Source organism: Artemia sp. Qi Xiang Cuo, chromosome 1, assembly GCF_049724085.1.
Source record: "Artemia sp. Qi Xiang Cuo chromosome 1, ASM4972408v1, whole genome shotgun sequence".
Lineage (NCBI taxonomy): Eukaryota > Metazoa > Arthropoda > Branchiopoda > Anostraca > Artemiidae > Artemia > Artemia sp. Qi Xiang Cuo.
Window position 1 is genome coordinate 5,033,422 of NC_142794.1, and position 19,411 is coordinate 5,052,832.

The 19,411-nt window shown below is 34.5% G+C and overlaps 1 protein-coding gene across 3 annotated transcripts in view; it reads left to right on the forward strand.

The window, feature by feature from the left end:
- Asator (tau-tubulin kinase asator) overlaps nt 1-19,411 on the forward strand; it is a 141,884-nt gene that overhangs the window by 106,289 nt on the left and 16,184 nt on the right. For 2 of the 3 annotated variants that reach the window (XM_089086895.1, XM_089086974.1), the window contains exons 14-16: nt 318-589; nt 1,739-1,879; nt 11,583-11,672. In XM_089086895.1, coding sequence (XP_088943021.1) covers nt 318-589; nt 1,739-1,879; nt 11,583-11,672 — 503 coding nt within the window. The remainder of the gene's footprint in view (nt 1-317; nt 590-1,738; nt 1,880-11,582; nt 11,673-19,411) is intronic. The other variant, XM_089087049.1, reaches the window with a different exon arrangement.

Below are 19,411 nucleotides of genomic sequence, written 5' to 3' on the forward strand. Positions count from 1 at the left end.
GATAATTAAAATTAACATTAAATAAATTAAAATTAATCTTAAAATTAGAAATGTTAAAACTAAATTTTTTTTGGTATAATCCATTGTTTCTAAGATACTGACTTGTAACACTTTTTCGGTAGGAAATCATACGCTCTATCGCGGAGTATTTTGGTTAAGTATAATTAAGCATAGTATAACATGCGCTTAAATTTACTATCAAGATTATTCGATTAATGTGTCTTATATTATTGTTTTTACTTCTTTTTTTTACGGATTTGTTGATCAAACCAAAGGTAAGGAAAGACAAGAATATTACAACTGCTGTCAATTTCTAGATACGTCCTACAACCCCTCCACCAGCTTTCAAAACTCCAGAACCTGGTAATACTCCCTCAGAGAATGTCAGCGGTCGAGTACGAACATATTCCGAAGAAGAGAGGAACCAGGCGGCTCAAGTCTTGTCCCAGTTTCTATGTCAAAAATCTACAGATCCTAGTGGAGATAGTGAATGTTCTCGCAGGTCTTCCCGAACATATGATGGGGCAAATAAGAAACACCTGTCACTGGAAAAACAAAACAGTGAAGAAGAGGAGGCTGAAGCTCAGGGGTAACATTTATGTATTCTTTTTTAATTGTGAGTGTGTGGAGAGGGTGAATGACTTTTTAGGCCACTCCGAACAAATGAAGGGGCAAATACGAAATACTTTTCACTGGAAAAACCAAACAGTGGGGAGAGAGAGAGAGAGAGAGAGAGAGAGAGAGAGAGAGAGAGAGAGAGAGAGAGAGAGAGAGAGAGAGAGAGAGAGAGAGAGAGAGAGAGAGAGAGAGAGAGAGAGAGAGAGAGAGAGAGAGAGAAAGAGACGAGAGAGAGAGAGAGAGAGAGAGAGAGAGAGGGAGAGAGGGGAGTGCGAGAGAAAGAGAGTTAGATCTATGCCACGAAAGGTGTTTGAAGAAGGCACAACCAGCTATTTAGGTTTGCCTATGTTTTTTTCTTAAAATATTTGAGAAGGCATCCTATACCTCGGTTTATGGGCAAAGTTATTTATTTCTTTGCTTTATCGAAACTTATGAGGGGCCCCTACAGTGTGAAGAAGCACCCATGGTCCAGGGGTTTAAATAAAAACACTAAAAAATTAGTTATCTTAGAAATATTTTTTTAGGAAAAACCTTCTTGTTAAGAAAACCCCTAAGACAATAGACATTAATATAATAGACATTAAGTTTGAGATCTCTTTGTTTCCCTTTTAAAATAAGTTTATCATTTTATGAGATTATACCAAGTGCAATTTGGGCAATTGTTTGTTTATTTTATTTTCATTGAGTAATTATAATTTTTGGAATTAGAACTATTACCGACAAGAAATAAATTAGTGACTAATAAAATTTTCTCAGTCTTTTTACCAACTATTTAATGGGTTCTGCTTTGGAAGTAAGCTTGTGAAGCTTTGTGAAGGATGATTTGAAGTATGCTTGTGAAGCTTTGTGAAGGATGATTTGAAGTATGCTTGTGAAAAATTGCTCTGGGAAGTGTGCTTATTAGCCAGTCTTAAATTTATGAAGAGTGTATCAGAAACGGAAGTCTGATCCATCCATTTTTAACATTGGAGCTAATTTAAATAGCCAATTTTCTGAAACCCGATTGGGCTGCATGTGCCAAAATTTAAATCAATTATAGGATTGGAACGTTCGGCGGCCCAAGATTTTCTATAAACGGTTCTTTGTTTCTCTGCTACAATTTTTTTTTACTTCCTTTCAGAAACGACGCTACGCCACTTCGTCGACGACAAGGGGTCGAAAAATATGTTGCCGACGCCACTGATCTTAATTTGCAGTTTACAAGACGGCGCTTACGTTACTCCACTGTTGAAATCCCTCCTAGAGCACAATCTCGATCAAGGTAATTCTAATTGTATTTGGGAGGCAATGCTCGATATTTTCGCTACTTCAGACATAAAAAAAGATCACAACTTAATAGAAACTTTTTGGGGAAATTTAAACGAAAAGGTAATGCTCATTTCCACACGGCTGTCACAAGCTCTGAGACAGACATTTTGACATAAACATAAGATTTATGTTTATCTCGAAAATGATAATGATTCATGTTAATAAAAATAATAAAATAATAATAGTTAAAATAATTAATAAATATTGAATAATTAACATAAATTATACCATTAATTTGATTATGACATAAATTTGATGTCGTAAATATGTCTTTGACTTGACGTATGACATAAATCTGATAAAGAAATAAATTTGATTCATATGTAAAGAAAGCTTAGAAATCTTGGGTAATCATTCAATACAGTACAAGATTGAGATTTTATATTAATATATTGATATTTTTTTTAAATTGATAATTTAGATATTTTATATTAATAATATAAAATAACAAGAATCCTATGTCAAATGGGTAGTATATATAGTTGATAAGACAGTTGGCTGGAGCTCAAATTGTTCAGTGGGAAGTTTTGTCTGTGTATATGTGTATCGGGCACACACTTGGGGGTGGGGGGCTATCCTTGTCCCTTCTCCAAAATTATTAGGCTTCTACGGTTTTTCTCATGTTTCCCTGTATTATTTTTGAATAATTCCCCTGTTTTTTTTTGGTTTTGATTAACCTGGCCTTTCGCCAAATTGAGGGGAGGGGGTATGCAGGTGTGCGTGCTTGCGTGTGCCTATCCATATGCATTTGTCTGTGTATGTATTTGTTTTAGAAAATTGATTTTTAAATGGCATTTTTAGTGATTAATAAAAACTTCTGACTTTGCTAAGATCCTCTGTTCAAGTTTTTTTTTTAACATTTGTTAGCTTTTTTCCATATATTTACCATATTTTTACCATATCTATCATTTTTTTTTAACCATTATTACTACATATTTTCCATATAGGGTATAACCCAATATGAAAAATGAGGGATCTGTGGTATACAAGGAAAACAAAAGTAATGGTGATTCGATCCTTCTAATTATTCTAATAATTTTATAACAATCTTATTAAACTAGTTATTTTGTATAATAGAATAATTGTAAATAACTCCTAAAGTTTTGTTTTGATTGATAAGTAATGAATTACTAATTTTATCTAACTTACTTTATGTAGCAGTTTCTTAAAACAGTAAATGAGTAATAAAAAGCGTGGTCAAGAGTTAATAGTTTATCATTAAATTAAGTAGTAATCATAAAATCAGTAATCATAGTAATCACAAAAATTAATTATAATCATTATATTTTATTATAATAATTAAAATCAAAGAAATGAAAATTTGTATTTCTGTAGATGATTCTTGTTACAAATCTGAGCTATTTAAGTTTATAGAGCTATAGAGCCTATAAATTTACTTACAGAATTATCAGAGATTTTAAGTTTTTATTGACGATCCTTTTATCCAGCTATCCTTTTATCCTTTTAAATAATTTTTATCCAGGATCCCTGGAATTTTTCTAAAGACTTTGAGATTTCATCCCTTGTACCGTAGTTTTTTTTGTTTTTTTTTTAAGTTAGTGCCACTGAGAGGAGAGGAAAGGAGATGAAAAAACGAAGATTTCAGCCTGGTGCTTGCAATCTATGGAAATACCTTTAAACATGTCAAAATTATTTACCAAAAGAAAAGAAATAGCGAAAAGGCAACCAACTTAACCCAACTTATTGCCAACATAACCCAGAGACATCCACCTAAGGGGGGGATAAAAAAATCATATTCTATGACGATGTCTTGAGATTTTTGATAGTATGTATTACTTAGATAAAAATCTCGCATATTCCTTTTCGTACGAAGAAGAATCATCAAAAATTTATGCATTCTATGTAGCAAAAATGCCCAAAACTGCACGACATGGGAACCATTAAAGATTTTAATAAAAGAAATGAAAAATGGCACCATCCATAAAAGATATGAGAATTGAAAGCGAGGAAGATAAACATAAAAACGGGACAGCTGTTCTTTTTGCCGACGTTGATTAAGAATTAATTATACAAAGCTTTCCGAAAAATTAGTTTTTCAAAAAAAAAATAAAAAAATATTAAACTTAAGACCAGCAGAAATAAATCCCTATAGTAATTCAAACCCAAAACGAACGCAAGTTACAATAAACAACCAAGTCAAACTGTAGACGAGCAAAACCTACCATAAATAAGGCTAACGTCCCTGTGTCTTCTAAAGGTCAGAATGTAATTTCAACTTCACTGAAAACAAGATGTATTTTAAATATTTTCTCTTTTTTAACTTTAATAAGTCCAAAACTATTAAGACTTTCAGGAATGAATATCATTGTATATTAAACTGCTAACCCATATTCATTTGTTTTTTTCAGTGGTCTTGGTTAATATTGTGTTTTTTCATGGTATGTTTTTAGTTTTATTTTCCTTATGAAATGAAACTCATAGTTCGAAACAGGGCCGTATCCAGGATTTTTGTTCGGGGGGGGGGGGGGTTTACCCGATTTTTTCCCCTGGACTTTGTCTAACATCCACGAGCAACATTACGTTAGCTCGAGACAGTTAGTCCGCCCCTTGCAAACGAGGACGCGTCCGCTAGGCATACTTTCGTATCTTTAAGGTTTTTTTTTTTTTTTTTCTTGTTTTTTTTTTTTTTTCTAAGGAACGCAAAAACAAGACAAGTATTTACATACAGCTAAAAACTACAAGCTATTTTTTTTGCGCAAAAAGAAGCCAAATAGTAGGCTCGAAGTAATCTATATAGTTTTTAGTTTTTTTTTTTTTTTTTTAGCTAAAAAGTAAGGGCGAATATCTATAAAACGAAATCCAGGCGACGATTTTTCTTCCCTGCAAAAATGTCGATGACCTTGTCAGGGCAGATGTCGGACTGCACTTACCTGTTAGGACTGCCTATGGACTGCAAGGAGTACTAAGCCACTCAATCGTTCTTCTCCTGTTGAATTTCTCAGCCAGGTTTTGAGCCTTCTGAGCGTTGAGAAACTTCTTTCCGGCGTAGCAGTGCTAACAGGTAACGTCGCAAGAACAGCCAGAAGAAGAAAAACATTTGGAAAAAAGGTAGCGTCGCATGCCTGAAGCGAAGACAACCAACTGAAACGAGCGAGCCAAGTTAACTGAAACTTCATCTTCTGCTTTTCGGATACTGGAAAAATCTAGGAGACATCTGGAGTCCAATGGCTCTTCAGCAAACAGATTTTATAATTGATTTAGCGACGGGATTATTTGTTGAAGAAACAAATGATACCATGTGTAAAAAAAAACAAAGACTGGATTGGTACAAGTGCGTATTGCATCATTGTGTGTTCTAGTTAGCGTGATTCAGAAGTTTAAACGATGGCTTCAGTGCCCTTCAGATCCACAAGTGTAGATGAATGCTCCGCAGACGTCCCGCTAATGCCACTGTCAGAAACATCCCTGGTCCGCTTGGGCGCGAAAACCGACGTAATGTCACACTTCCTCTTCATGTTGAAAATCGCTCTTCTCTTAGCCAAGTCCGAAATTGAACTGAACTGAACTGACAATCTTGCACTCTCTTATACCATGCCTCGAGCGCCCATTAATCCTAATTTACTATGCAAGGTCAGGTGAACATGGGGTTACCTAATTGCGTAAGCTGATCAGAGCGCATATTATTAACCCTAATTTACTATGCAAGGTCAGGTGAACATGGGGTTACCTAATTGCGTAAGCTGATCAGAGCGCATATTATTAACCCTAATTTACTATGCAAGGTCAGGTGAACATGGGGTTACGTACGGTAACCTAATTGCGTAAGCTGATCAGAACCGTTAACCAACAAAATGCAATAGGATTTAGTGTGGGAGCATATTTTTTTTCTGGTAAGGTTTTGTCTTTACAGGTATTTTTTAGACTAATTTTCGACTCGGTCAAAAATTTCTGGGGGGGGGGGGTCAAACCGGGTAAACCCCCCCCCCTGGATACGGCCTTGGTTCGAAACAAAAATTGTTTCCAGAAAAGTGCAACTTACGTCTTTAGAAGGCATAAGGGGCGTTAGCCCTATTTCTGTTTTCTGTAGTTTTGTTCGTTTTAGGTTTGACTTGGTTGTTTATTGTAATTCCGTTTTGATCGTAATTTATGGTCGTTATATGCTTGAAATATTAATTGACTTTATTTCTGCTCATCTTTTATTTACAGTATCTTTTTACTTCTCTGTGAAAGTGGCAGATCCAGGGGGTGACGCCCCCCCCCGTAATGTAGTCTAAAGTAGTGTAATTTAGTTAATTAACGAAAGTTTGCGTTAATTAAACTTGCTCCTAACGCAAGTTTGTCGGGTCAACCTATCTCCCCCCTAAAATAAATCCTGAATCCGCCCCCTGTTCTGTGAAAAACTGCTTTTATGTAAAAATTATTTATAAATAATTTAAAAGAGTGTATTCGAAAAATAGTGGTTAATTAAGATATAATTCAAGTTACAGTTTAAATCCTTGCGACATGTGGGGTTGAACCGTCAAACCTGTAATTGTGAAATTTTGCTTTCTGAACGGCGTCATCACAAGGAACAATGGGAGATGATTCTTGTAGAAACATCTTCATTTTATTATGACAGTAGAATTTTAATGGCTGATATACAGCCACTTTTTAGTGCAGCCTATTGCAGATATGAGGATATATTTACATCAACGGATAGTTCAAAACATGAATATTTAGATATAACAGTACAAAAAAAAAATTTTCTGTCCTGTTCTTCTCTTTAAATTTAAAAACAAAGGCAAAAAAAAACTCGAGGACCGGCTCTAATGAGTTTTAAAACTACATAGTACACGGGTATATGATACTCTATTTGATTCAGCATGGTATCTACCATTTTCAAATGACTGGACGTTTTGACTTGTGCCGGAATTGGTTTATTCAAACACTTTTATGCTAGATTGTGCTCAGTGTTTATTTAAAAATATTAACAAAATATAGCATACCGTAACAATTTTCCTTAGTACCACTACACTCCCCCGATTCCTTGACACATCCCTAGGAAATTATGCTGATTTATAATTTTTTTTTAATTTTTTACAACACTGATCGATGAGAAATAAGTTCCAAAAGTTATGAAAAAAACCTCCAGCGCCTCATAAAATTGATATTACGAACGAATTATTGGTGACCAATTATTGGAAATTTTTTTTAATATTCTGCTTTTTTTTTACAATTTATAAGAAAAACTCTATTCTAAAAGATATAAAATTGCACTAATCTGATGTTCATCCACAACACAATGTAAAGGCGTTTTATTGTAGTATTCTGAAGTATTTATGGTGACACCCTTGGGTGTAATTGCAGCATTCTGGTTGGAGGCGGTTGGGGGGCGAAAGGGGTCCAGGTTTTCGTTTCTACTCCAATTGGTCTTATGCGCGGTCATTCGATCTTAAAGCATTGAAGACAAAGCGACAATTTTAGAGTAAAAGGCTGGGGCCGAGGAACGAAAAGCCCTCCTCCCCTATTACGGATTTATGTCTATTATTTTCAAGTTTCAACGTCGCTCTTTACTTTCATTAGGAAAAAAATTTTGTATTATATATTTAATATTCTGAAGATCCTTAAGACATGCTTGTTTATCGGTTAGAATATATGTGTTCCTCTCTGTATAATCCCTTTGCATCAGCTTAGCAGCTGCCTGTTCCATTCCAAGCGTGCCAGCTTGGAGTACCGTTGCAAATCTACCCAAGCGATAACTGAGTATATCTTTATTCGTATTGGGTGTATTAAGATAAGATCTTTATTAATGTAACGAAACACAAACCATTCAGGCACAAACATCATATACTCCCCCCCCCCCGCCCCCTCGCAAGGCTCTATGGCTGGAAACACAGGGGAAAAAATAAGACAAAAGTAAAACAGAAAAAAAAAACCCCACTAAAATTGAAATTCAGGGGTTGAAATATGATCTAACTGATGGACTGACTGCAATCGAATATTATCATAACTATGAAGATAATATGTGGAATGATCAGAGACAAGATATGGTTTAGTTTTAAGGTCCATAGGAAATTCACGGTGTAATTGAAGAAAACAGAAGACACACATAAAACAATATCAAGTGAATTTAAATCAAGCAGCGGCTTACTAATAGAACCATCTGTATTAAGGGTAAGGCTGCTTGCTTTGTCATACCCTAAAGAGTTGTGTAAAAAAATGATGACAACCATATAATGGTTGTCAATATGACAGCCATATAATGTTTGTCATATTTGGTTGTCAATAAAACAGCCACTGTCGTATTTTCTATAAGAGATGTAAGACTGAATTCAAATGTGAAACAATATTTTCTAGAATCGATCCAAAAAAAAAACTTTGAGCTTTCCATGAATCCTTGATATTTCTATTTTAGTTTGCCTGGAGTAGGGATTCTTATCAAGCAAAATACCCATAAACCGAACTTTATGATCATTAGGTCCTTCAAAGATAAATTTCCCAAAGGTTGTGGCAAGCCTGAAACTTTTAGTAATTCATATTTCAAGGGGTTTGCAGATGCGCCATTTTAATAACCCTATTTAGTTAAACATCCTCCTCAACCTGTCCTGACTGTTTCAACTTAAAATTCTCTGCCATTCTTAAGATGTTGCAGACAGGCCTTTTTGATAGACTGGATGCACATAATGTCTTTTGATTTAGTTTCACATACCCCTCAATATCCCCCAAAATGTCACCTGAACACCCTCAGCTTTTTTTGTGCACCTAGAATCAAACATTCCTCGTTTACCTAATGATAAAATCTGCATGTAAACAACGGGCTAACTGTAAAATTTACAATTTTTTCCCCGGGTCCGTGGGAGCAGGGCATCTCCGGAGGCATACTTATTAGATTTTTTTTGACTATTTTGAACAAAATTGCTTTTCCAAAATTTCTATCAGTGTTGAGGAGAGGGGACATCTAAAAAGGTACGGTGGCTGGGCCCCTCCGATCACTCTTGAACATTCCCTCAACACACCCTAAAATTTTCAACTTGACTCCCCAAGCCTTTTTGGAAACCCAGAATTAAACATGCCTTTTTTTCAGTAAAAACCCTATATGTTGACAATGAGTAATTTGCATAACTTGTATCCCTTGCCCCAGGGGTTCTGAGGGGTTAAGTCGACCTTAAGGCATAGTTATTTGACTTTTGGACTATATTTTACAAAATGTTTACCCCAAAATTTGATCAGATGTATATGGAGAAGGAAAGGCGCAGAAGGGAGACTGATTGCCTTCTTAAAAAGAGTAAAAAAGGAAGTTTTTTCCTTCGCACAAATATAAAAGACAATGTCGGTAATATAATTCGTTTTTAGTAAAGCGCCAATGACGCAGTAGGCTTTAGATTTTTACGGTTTGTGGATGCAGAACGGGACAGTAGCCAAACTACTGTTCGTAGTGATTTGTGTTCGCTTTAAGTTTGACTTGAATTTTCAATTTAATTTTACTCATTTTCTGATTTATTTGTTCATTTAAATTAGTACCTGTTATTTTTATGCTTGCTATGATTGTTCATTTAATTTCTATTCGCTTTGGGTTTCATTTATTTTTTAATAGTAATTTCTGGTCGTTTTGAATTTGAATATTATAGGAATTAGTTTCTGCGCGTCTTAAGTTAAGTATGGCCTTTTACTTTTCTTTGAAAAACTTCTTTTTTTTAAAGTTTCTTTTAGTTAATTTCTGTTCGTTTTTAATTGCCAAAGATTCAAGTTTTTAAACATCCTCCATCCCAACATCAAAGTTTCAAAACATCAAAGTATTTTTTTGGCATTAAAGTTTCAAAGTTAAACATCCCCCTCAAAAAGTTGAGTACAACAGACTGATCGATATCAACTGATCAGTCTGATCCTGACAGACTGATCCTGATCGATATCCAGTCATATCAGCTTTATTAACTTCTTCACAAATGCTATCAAGTAGCCCCCTGCTTTGTGAAAGAACTGGTTTTGTCTAAATAAAACGAGTGGTTTGTTAAAATTTTTTCAGCTTCTTAACGGAAAATTTCAAAATTTCTGGAAGGTTTTTTGCAGCTTAAAATTATTCGAACAAAGAAAAGTAACATCGCTCATTGAGGAGCCTTGTTCTTTATTTAATAGAACGTTAAAAATAGTTTAGAAACTACTGTAAAAATAAGGTTTCGGAGCTGTTGTCCAAAGTGCTCACTTTGTGACTTGAATGCCTGTAATGAAGGTGAGCTTTTATGACCTACGCAATTACCAAACTCTGAAAGAGGCTCTGTGATAATTCTTGGCTTCTTCTGTGAAGTAAGCATCAGTAGGGGTACGGACCATTAAAATCACATAGGTCATTCTGATTACGGACCATTAAATGGTACCATTTAATTCGTACCATTTAATGGTACGGACCATTAAAGTCACATAGGTCATTCTGATTATGGACCATTAAATGGTACCATTTAATGGTACGGACCATTATAGTCATATAGGTCATTCTGATTACGGACCATTAAATTGTACCATACCGTTTAATGGTACGGACCATTAAAGTCGCATAGGTCATTCTTATTACGGACTATTAAATGGTACCATTTAATGGTACGGACCATTAAAGTCACATAGGTCATTCTGATTAAGGACCATTAAATTGTACCATTTAATCCGTACCATTGAATGGTACGGACCATTAAAGTCACATAGGTCATTCTTATTACGGACCATTAAATGGTACCATTTAATGGTACGGACCATTAAAGTCACATAGGTCATTCTTATTACGGACCATTAAATTGTACCATTTAATTCGTGCCATTGAATGGTACGGACCATTAAAGTCACATAGGTCATTCTGATTACAAACCATTAAATGGTACCATTTAATCCGTACCATTGAATGGTACGGACCATTAAAGTCACATAGGTCATTCTGATTACGACCATTAAATGGTACCATTTAATCCGTACCGTTTAAAGGTACGGACCATTAAAGTCACATAGGTCATTCTGATTAAAACCAAATGTTTACAGAAGATATTGCGTTTTAAGAAAGCTGTTACAGCGTTCTGCAATGCATGTGCTGCGCAAAGACGTGGAAATATTTTTTTTTATATGTATAACATTTTTCCCTCTCAGCATACTTTTTTTGCTGACAGAATACTATATAATATTCTTGTGGATGCCCAAACATACGTTTAAAATTATCTGACTTAATGCGCATCATTCAATAGTAGTTTGCGTACCGAGGTTCGCTATTGAAACACGCTGACATTTCAAAAAAAAAAAAAAAAAAAAAAAAAAAAAAAAAAAAAAAAAAAAAGCACTCTGGCGACGGGTCCTAGGATCTTTTTTTTTACCTAGGGTCCACAAGTAGGTAAATCCATCGTGGTTCCTCAGTATTATTTATATGTTTGATATGTTTTAGTAACACAATTTGATTTCCAGCAACGTGTTTTGTTCTAGAATGTTGAATGTGTTCCTTTTTAATTTTCTATGCTTTTTCGTTTTGTGGGCAACTCAGTTTGGCAAGTATAAAGATCAGATATCTTACTAAAATGAGTATAATTGTACAGAGCTCGTAAATTGGATTTTAAACGCGCTATTAATGTCACCTTAGTTCTCAGGACTATTTCTATAATTACGCATGGTATATTGTACCCATTTGCTTTCACCATATTATTTTAATTTTGTTCGCTTTTTTCGCTTTTTATTTTTTGTTTGCACAGGCAGTGGCGGCGGAGTCCTGAATTCCACCGGCTCTCAGTCCCAAGCTATGATGGGCTTATTTCGTATCAGAGGACAGCCAGCCCTTTTCGGTGAGATCATCTTCTCCCTCCTTCTGTTTCCTTCATCTCTCCTTGCTTTCTATTGGTATCTTTTTTACATCTTTCATAGTTTAAGCACCATCTCGATAATAACAATCATATCCTTTAAACTTCAGATTATTTTTTCTGGAGGTTTGAGGAGAGGGTTCAAAGCACCAAAAATGTATTCTTCTGTTTTTATTTTTCTGACGTGGGCTACTTTGACTAATTTCAGTGGGACTTCCCGTTTATGTGTTGATCGGTATTCAAATTTTTGACCAGGTTTATCAATAGTTTCTATTTTCAGTTAAATAAACGTAACAGAAGTCCTCCTTTTCTTACGTCCCTCCCTAGCTACTCCTCCTTCCCAAAGAAATAGAAGAATCCAAGAGTGAAACGACTGCTTCTTTACTGTCACTACTAAAAGCAGGAACTTGAATAAAGGCGTACCCTTAAATCGTTGTCAAGCCGCAAGGGAAAATAAGTAAAAAACAAACACAACATCCACAGAACTGCCGAGAGTGGGCAAAGTCGCCATTAGCAAGCGCAGACTTCAAACAAAAGAAATTTGTAACCAATATAAATTATCTTAGCAGTATATTTATTATTTAGTAGTGTATTTGATATAACTATGAGCACAACAGCACCTGAGAAGCTTTTCTCAAAATTTTCTTGTCGGTGTGTCAACCAAGAGATTCCTAATTTTGCTTCTATCTTTTACTTCACTTCGAATTTGTTCATTTCCCTTCACATGCTTCCTGTTGCACCTTATCTAAACCGAATTTACGTCCTTCAGCGGTATATCTAGAAGTTTTAAGAGAGAAGGGGGCGGGTCCTACGATTTTTTTATTTATTTTTTTTTTTTTTTTTTTTTTTTTTGTAATATAAAGACTCACAGAAGGGAGGTGCTGGAACTTGCTTAGAATTTGGGTTTACAACTTTATAACTTTGAAATATAAATTTGCGTTACTGAGCTTTCTTTTTCGACAGATTTGTATAAATTTAAGTTAAAACTATGTAAAAGTATGTTGCACTCACGCCTCGCAGGGGGTTGGGAGTGGGTGGATCAGAAAGATCTACAACTAAATTTATTTTGGTTGTTTTATATGTTTTATTTTATTGTGGCTGTTACTTATTGTTCCTTTTCGTTTCCTTGTATCCATTTTTCTTACGAAAACTAGTATAGCACATACCTCTTTCATTTTGTTGGTCTCTGATTTAGCTTTATGTATTTTCTTTCTTGTGTATTATTTCTTCACCGCGTTAAAACAATTTGTAGTACAATTTGTGATGAGGATAATGTTTAATCTTCATAAAAAATGGATTTTTTTTCCTAAAACAAGGATATCGCATTTGAAAAAAATATCTTCTTAACATTTATAAAGCTTGGCAGAAGACAAAACGAACAGATGATAAAAAAAAACTGAACTCGGTTGGTCAAATTGAAACTTGACTCAAATTGTATATTTCAAATTTTATGAAATAAGCAACCCCCCCCCCCCCGGAATGTTTTTTTCCGACTCGCAAAAGCGTAAAAAATACATATAATTTTGTTTTATGCGTGCATCCCCCCCCCCCGAGAAAAATTCTGGATATGGCCCTGTATGTGCGTAGGTGTATTTTTTTTTTTTGGGGGGGGGGGGGTAAATGGAAAAGGGATAGAGATATATTTTTGGAAGGGTTTTTAAGTTTTTAGGGGGATGAGGCCGTGACCAAAGGCTCTCCAGCACATGTGCCTGAAGCCATTGTCAAAATTATATATTAAAGTGCCTTGACAAGAAGACATAAAAGTATTTGAATAATGGTGGTCTTGTGCCAAGTTTCTTCTATTAGTTACAGACCTTAACCCTCATCAGAGAAAGTCGAATTTTTATTTCTTATGACAAAAACCTATTTTACATGTTGTGCCCTTAAATTGGCACATATTTACCCCCCTCCAAAAAAGTGTTTACTTTGCTAAAGGTTGCTCTGAATTCCAAATACTTGTCTTTGACCGACTTAACGGTCTTATTCAACAGGGTCTAGAAGGAACTAGTTGACAGAACTGTCAGTTTTCTCCGAATGGCCTTGGTCGGGGATGGGAGGATGAGGCTTTATTTGTGTTGGTATTACGACTGAAGTGGCGTTGGTTTACCGCATCAGACCATCTGTTGCGTGGCATTGAAATCATTTTGCGAGGGATTGAAATCCTTGTATGATTACTTGGCGGGATAACCTGGTGAGAGTTGGAGTAGGTGGCCGTATCACCTCAAAGAACAGAGTTCTGCTTGAGAGAAGAGATTTGCCAGCTTGATGGTAGTTAGGATCTTAGTATTACGGATGTTATCATACAATTTGAAATTATCAACCCGACACAGGTGTTTAGTTTAAGCGGCATCGACCTTTCTTAGCTGCCACGTCTCAGAAGAGTACAGCAGGATTTTTTAGGCCGTGGCGTTGAAAATTCGGGCTTTTTTTGAGGCGACTATTTTTTAGTCACTTTACAACTTGGTAGGAGAACCAAACAAACTATCGAAATAATATCCCTATACTCCTGTAATAATATCCCTGTAGTATGAAAAATGACTGAAGGTTTGACAAATCTGAGAAAAAAAAATCCATAAAAGGATCCCCTAATATTGTAAATCTTTAGAAAATGCTAAGGAAATTTGTACGATTTACAAGATAAAAGATGCCTATACTTGGCTTTCTATACATGGAAAGAATTGTTACGTCTCTAATGAAAGCCTTGCTATTGGAAAAAAAGAGATTTGCTTCATCTCTAATCAGTTAACGACTATACGACCTGGTAAGAGAGACATAATATAGGGTACTTGTTAATTATACGGTGCACACTCAAGAATTTTGCTCGGTAAGATCTGACAAAACCGGTTCGCCTCTGCAATCGGTTGTGGTTTGCTTATTTTGAGTGAGAAAAACTACGATGTAGGTATGTTTTAATTAAATATTCAATATATATAGGTGGTTGGGAGCTAGGTCAGGTTCTGTTAAGTTAAGTATTTAATATAATGCGTTCTGTGCGGCCTGCTTTCCATAATTCTTAGCCGTGGTTTCCATAGTTTTGGTAATAAAGTATTATATTTGCATAACATTTTGTTATATTTCATTTGGATTAATCTAACTTCACTTTTTGGATGTATTCCGTATAATTAACAAGCACCTAATATAGTATCAAATCAAATATTCGAATACATTAAAAGAAGTAGTCAAAATACTCTCCCTATAGCATCAGAATAGTTCAAAATTCAAGTAATCAAAATTCCAAAGTCGTAAAAGTTTATAAAACACAAAAAAAAGTTTTCTACGACTTAGATGAAAATAAAAAGAAACGCTACAACAGAATTCTTATCTTCCTTCAGTCAGTTCACTAAACTTAGAAAGACTTGTTAGATCTCTAATCAGTTCACTACTTTACGACCTGGTGGGGGAATCATAGAAACGCTTAACACCTTAGCGATAAAAGACCTATAGAGTGGGGAAAAAATAAAACAACGATAATCGTTCGCTTATGAGTCTATTATAAGACAGAACCGGGAAAGTTGCGGACTATTCAAGACACATGAAAAGCCTTTTATCTTTCGTATTTCTTGAAGAGAAAAAGATAGCTATTTCAAATAAGGGGAAACTAGAATAACAGAAAGAAATGTAGCAGGGTAAGCAGTTTAAAATGATGAAAAGAAAGGAATGTTGTTTCTAAGACACTTTTCTAAAATATTGGTGTACTGCAGAAAAAGCAAATATTATAGAAATACTTGTATTGTACTAATAAATGCTAATCAATAAATAATTAATAAATGCAAATATTTAATATAAATAAATGGAAGATCACATTTTGGTGATAAGTCTGACAAGTTTGTTGTACTGTATTTAGAAAGTAAGTCGTAGTTTCGTTTTTTTTTTTTTTTTTTTTTTTTTTTTTTTTTTTTTTTTTATAATCTAACTTTTTAGTCGCTGTTTGTTTATCGTTAGTATTTTATGAAATTCCTTAAGATGCATCAATTGGAAACTAAGGCGAATGAAAAATATTCTGCATTGTATATCTGTCTCTTCCTTGTTTGTTTGTTTGTTTACGGCATTACCTAATTTAAATCAAAGTACTTAGACTCTGTAGTTTAAAATGACAAAAAATAAGTATGTGGTTTCCAAGACAATTTTCTAAGATACTGGTGTAATCATCAATTAATAAATTTAATAGAAGCCTGCTTAACAACTGTATGAAGAAAAAGTACTGCACTGGAAGAAAAAATAAAAGCCAAACATGCTTTTGAAGATACAATAAACATAACATGTTCACAAGAAGCGATATCTAATCATCCAAACGTTAAGGAGGGATGTCAAAGGCTTGTCGAAAGCCCTACTTCAAATTGGGCTATCGACTTGATATTTACTGAAAATTCGCTTGCCCGCCGCGCGTTGCTTTAATTTCAAAAGAAAGGAAATTCAAGGAAAATTCTCCCACGGAAACTATCTCCTCTGCAGAAAACTTCCTCTCCGCTGAAAATTCCCCCGAAAAATTCTACCTTATGGAAAATCCCCCTCCTCGTATTAATTGTGATCGTATTTTTAAACTTAAAAGTATTTGAAAAATTCTCCCTGCGGACTGTTCTCTCCCCGGAAAACTGTACAGATAATTCCCCCGAGAACCCCCCCCCCCTCCTAGACAAATTCTCATCCGGAAAGCTTCCTCCCTGACAATTCCTCTCACCGAAAAATTTTCCCCACACGTAAAATAACGATCGTATTTTTGAATTTAAAAAGTATTTGAGAAATTATGCTAGGATTATTAACTCGCACGACGTGTGTCGTGAATAATGTCCAGAATATGTGAATAATATGAACGGAAGCAACCGTCAAAGTTTATTGGTGATCGGATGAATATTGAAGTGGTGCGTACAGGACACACACACACAGATAGATATACATTCGATTTTTTGCGAATAAATGAATGACCTTTATTTCCCACTAAAAAGACATTATGTCACTACCGGAGTAATAAAAGGAAAAAATAGCAAAGGAAAGAAATCCACAAACATATGCAAGAAGAACAGCAAATGGATACTAATATCGCAAAGCATCTTAAAGTTCATTTTACGTTAAACGGAACAGTTATTTCCACATAACATAACGTATGACGTAACATATACAACCTACAACATATTATGTTAAATCATATGTTGACTACGAATACCGGATTCGAATACTTAACTTCCATTCCGAGTTACTTCTTCAAAATATCTATTATCAATATCTTGGGTGAAAACGATAAAGTACCTTGGACTTGTGATTGACGAAAGCCTATCTTTTAAAAAACACATTCCAAATCTACGCTTAAAGAAATCAAGGTATGTTGTTTTGATGCGAGGGTGAAGCATTATTTGCCCTACTCTGCTTTACGAAGCATGTATTTTGCTCTGATTCAGTCAAATATTAATTATTGTTCTCTAGTATATTTATCTACATTTAAAAGCCATATTGAACCAATACAGATTTTACAAAATAAAGCCCTAAGAATCTTTAAACTTTTTGTTCCGTAACCTATTACACTTTCAAATTAAGTCTTCTACAGCATCTTTATATACTTATCTAGATATACTTCCAGTTTCTTAATAATTTACTTTTGAAGCAATTCTTTTCAAATTCGATTATGACATTAAGAAATTACCGCCATATTACCTCAATCAAAGTTTGTTATCCTAATCACAAGATTTACATCATTATAACACTCAACAAAAAAGAGTATCTACATTGACAAGTAAAGTACTGAGAGATCCAAATTCGCTCCGTTTGTGTCAATAGCCCAGTGCTGGGATGCTCACACGGATCTTATTGATAAATTTTCTTCTATCCATTTAATAAAAAGGAATAAAATTTCATTTAGTTCAGGATTACTTTTAATTAATTGTCTTGTAAAGTTATTTGTATGGTTTTTTGCTCTGGGTGAATGTGGGCCTCTCGGCTATCTTCTAGTATTAATTTATATTTAGTAACATTGTAATTGTTTTATATTTATTTATGCATCCTGGGCTAGCTGCTACTTTCATACTATTCACATTTTTGCTAACATCAGTGAGCTGTAATATCTTAGAACAAAGATGAGTTAAAAGAACGGAAATCTGCAGAAAAATGTGAGATCTTAGATACAAGGTCGTAATGCAAAAGAACGGCTCTAATATACACGAGAAGAACTTGTATTGCAAACTTGAGACAGTATTGTGTTTATACCAGACAATTAGCTTCGGGTCGGTGGGAAACTACATTATTTATTTTATATTTTTATTTTAATTCAATTATTATACATTTATATATTTTTATATAAATTATAAATTATATATTTTAATTCATTATATATTATATATATATATATTATATATTTTAATTATATATATCTAAATTATATATTTTAATTCAATATTTAGAAGGTATTTTGGTTAGGTTAGATTAGGTTTAGTTTAGGTGACGTTTTTACTACAATACACCCCGGGCGCCCCTTCCATAATTCTTTGTTGTAGTTTCCATAATTTTGTGACTAATGTATTGTATTTTTCATCATATTTTGTTTTATTTCATTAGCATTCACCAAACTTCACTTCTCGAATGTGTATTATATAACACATAAGTACCCTTTTTGTTTTTATAAGCCAATGCCATCAGGGAGAAATTTAGTAGACACTGAGTAGTGCAACTGCGAAGAAAAACCGAGCCAAAACATGCTTTTTAAATGTAAGTTTGAAAGCTACCAATTTCATGTAGCTAAGACGTAGGCCGGAATTAACTTACCCGATCACTTACCGAGCCTAACTTACCCGAGCACTTACCTGAGCCTAACTTACCCGAGCACAAGTAACTCTAAGCTTCATAAATCCCATTGGTACGAGATCCCAAGACACTTGAATAATTGATATATGTTTTAATATAAACTGTCACAAACTGACGTCTCGTTTTAAAGATAGATATGATAAGTGTTAGTTAATTAATTTTCTTTTTACTATCATATACCTTTTTTTGTTACCTTTTTGTTATTTTTTTGTACTTAATCGCCATATTTTAAATAAATATGAATTTGCTTTAATAATTTCAGAAAGTGAGCTATAGATGTGGAAAAATTTGCTTGCAAAAGTCCTTGGGGTTTTTTGCTGTTTTTTTTTCTTCTGAAAATCCATTAGTTACCTTATTACTAAACGAAAACGAAGGAAAACAAGTGTATATTTTATGGTTCCTCGCTTCTTTTGCCAGATTAATCAATTTTCATTTTATCGATCTTCGGTGTGATAGCATAGAAACACAGAGAGTTTACGTGATCAGGTCTTTACCGAATGGCAACAAATATATACAACAGCTGGTAAACTACTACTACTACTACTAACAACTTACTGCAGCACCAAGCTACCTGATGCCAACAAAGCTATACACGGTCCTTCTCCATCCAAATCTATTCAAAGCCTCGATCTTTACACCCTCACACGAAGTTCCCGTTTTCGTTAAATTTTTCTTTATGACATCCTCCCACCCCAGACGAGGATGACTTGCTTTCCGTTTAGCCCTAGACGGTAGATTGAACAGGAGAATCTTCCGCAATCTGTCATCCTTCATCTGCATAACATGCCCTAGCCACTTCAACCTTTCTTTCATTATAACCTTGTTTTCTTTCTTTCATTTCGAAGAGCGGTATTGAACCACATTTTTCATACAGCCTATTGTCTGAAATACGGTCAGTCAGCCGGGTACCCAGAACAATCCGTAAGCAATTTCTC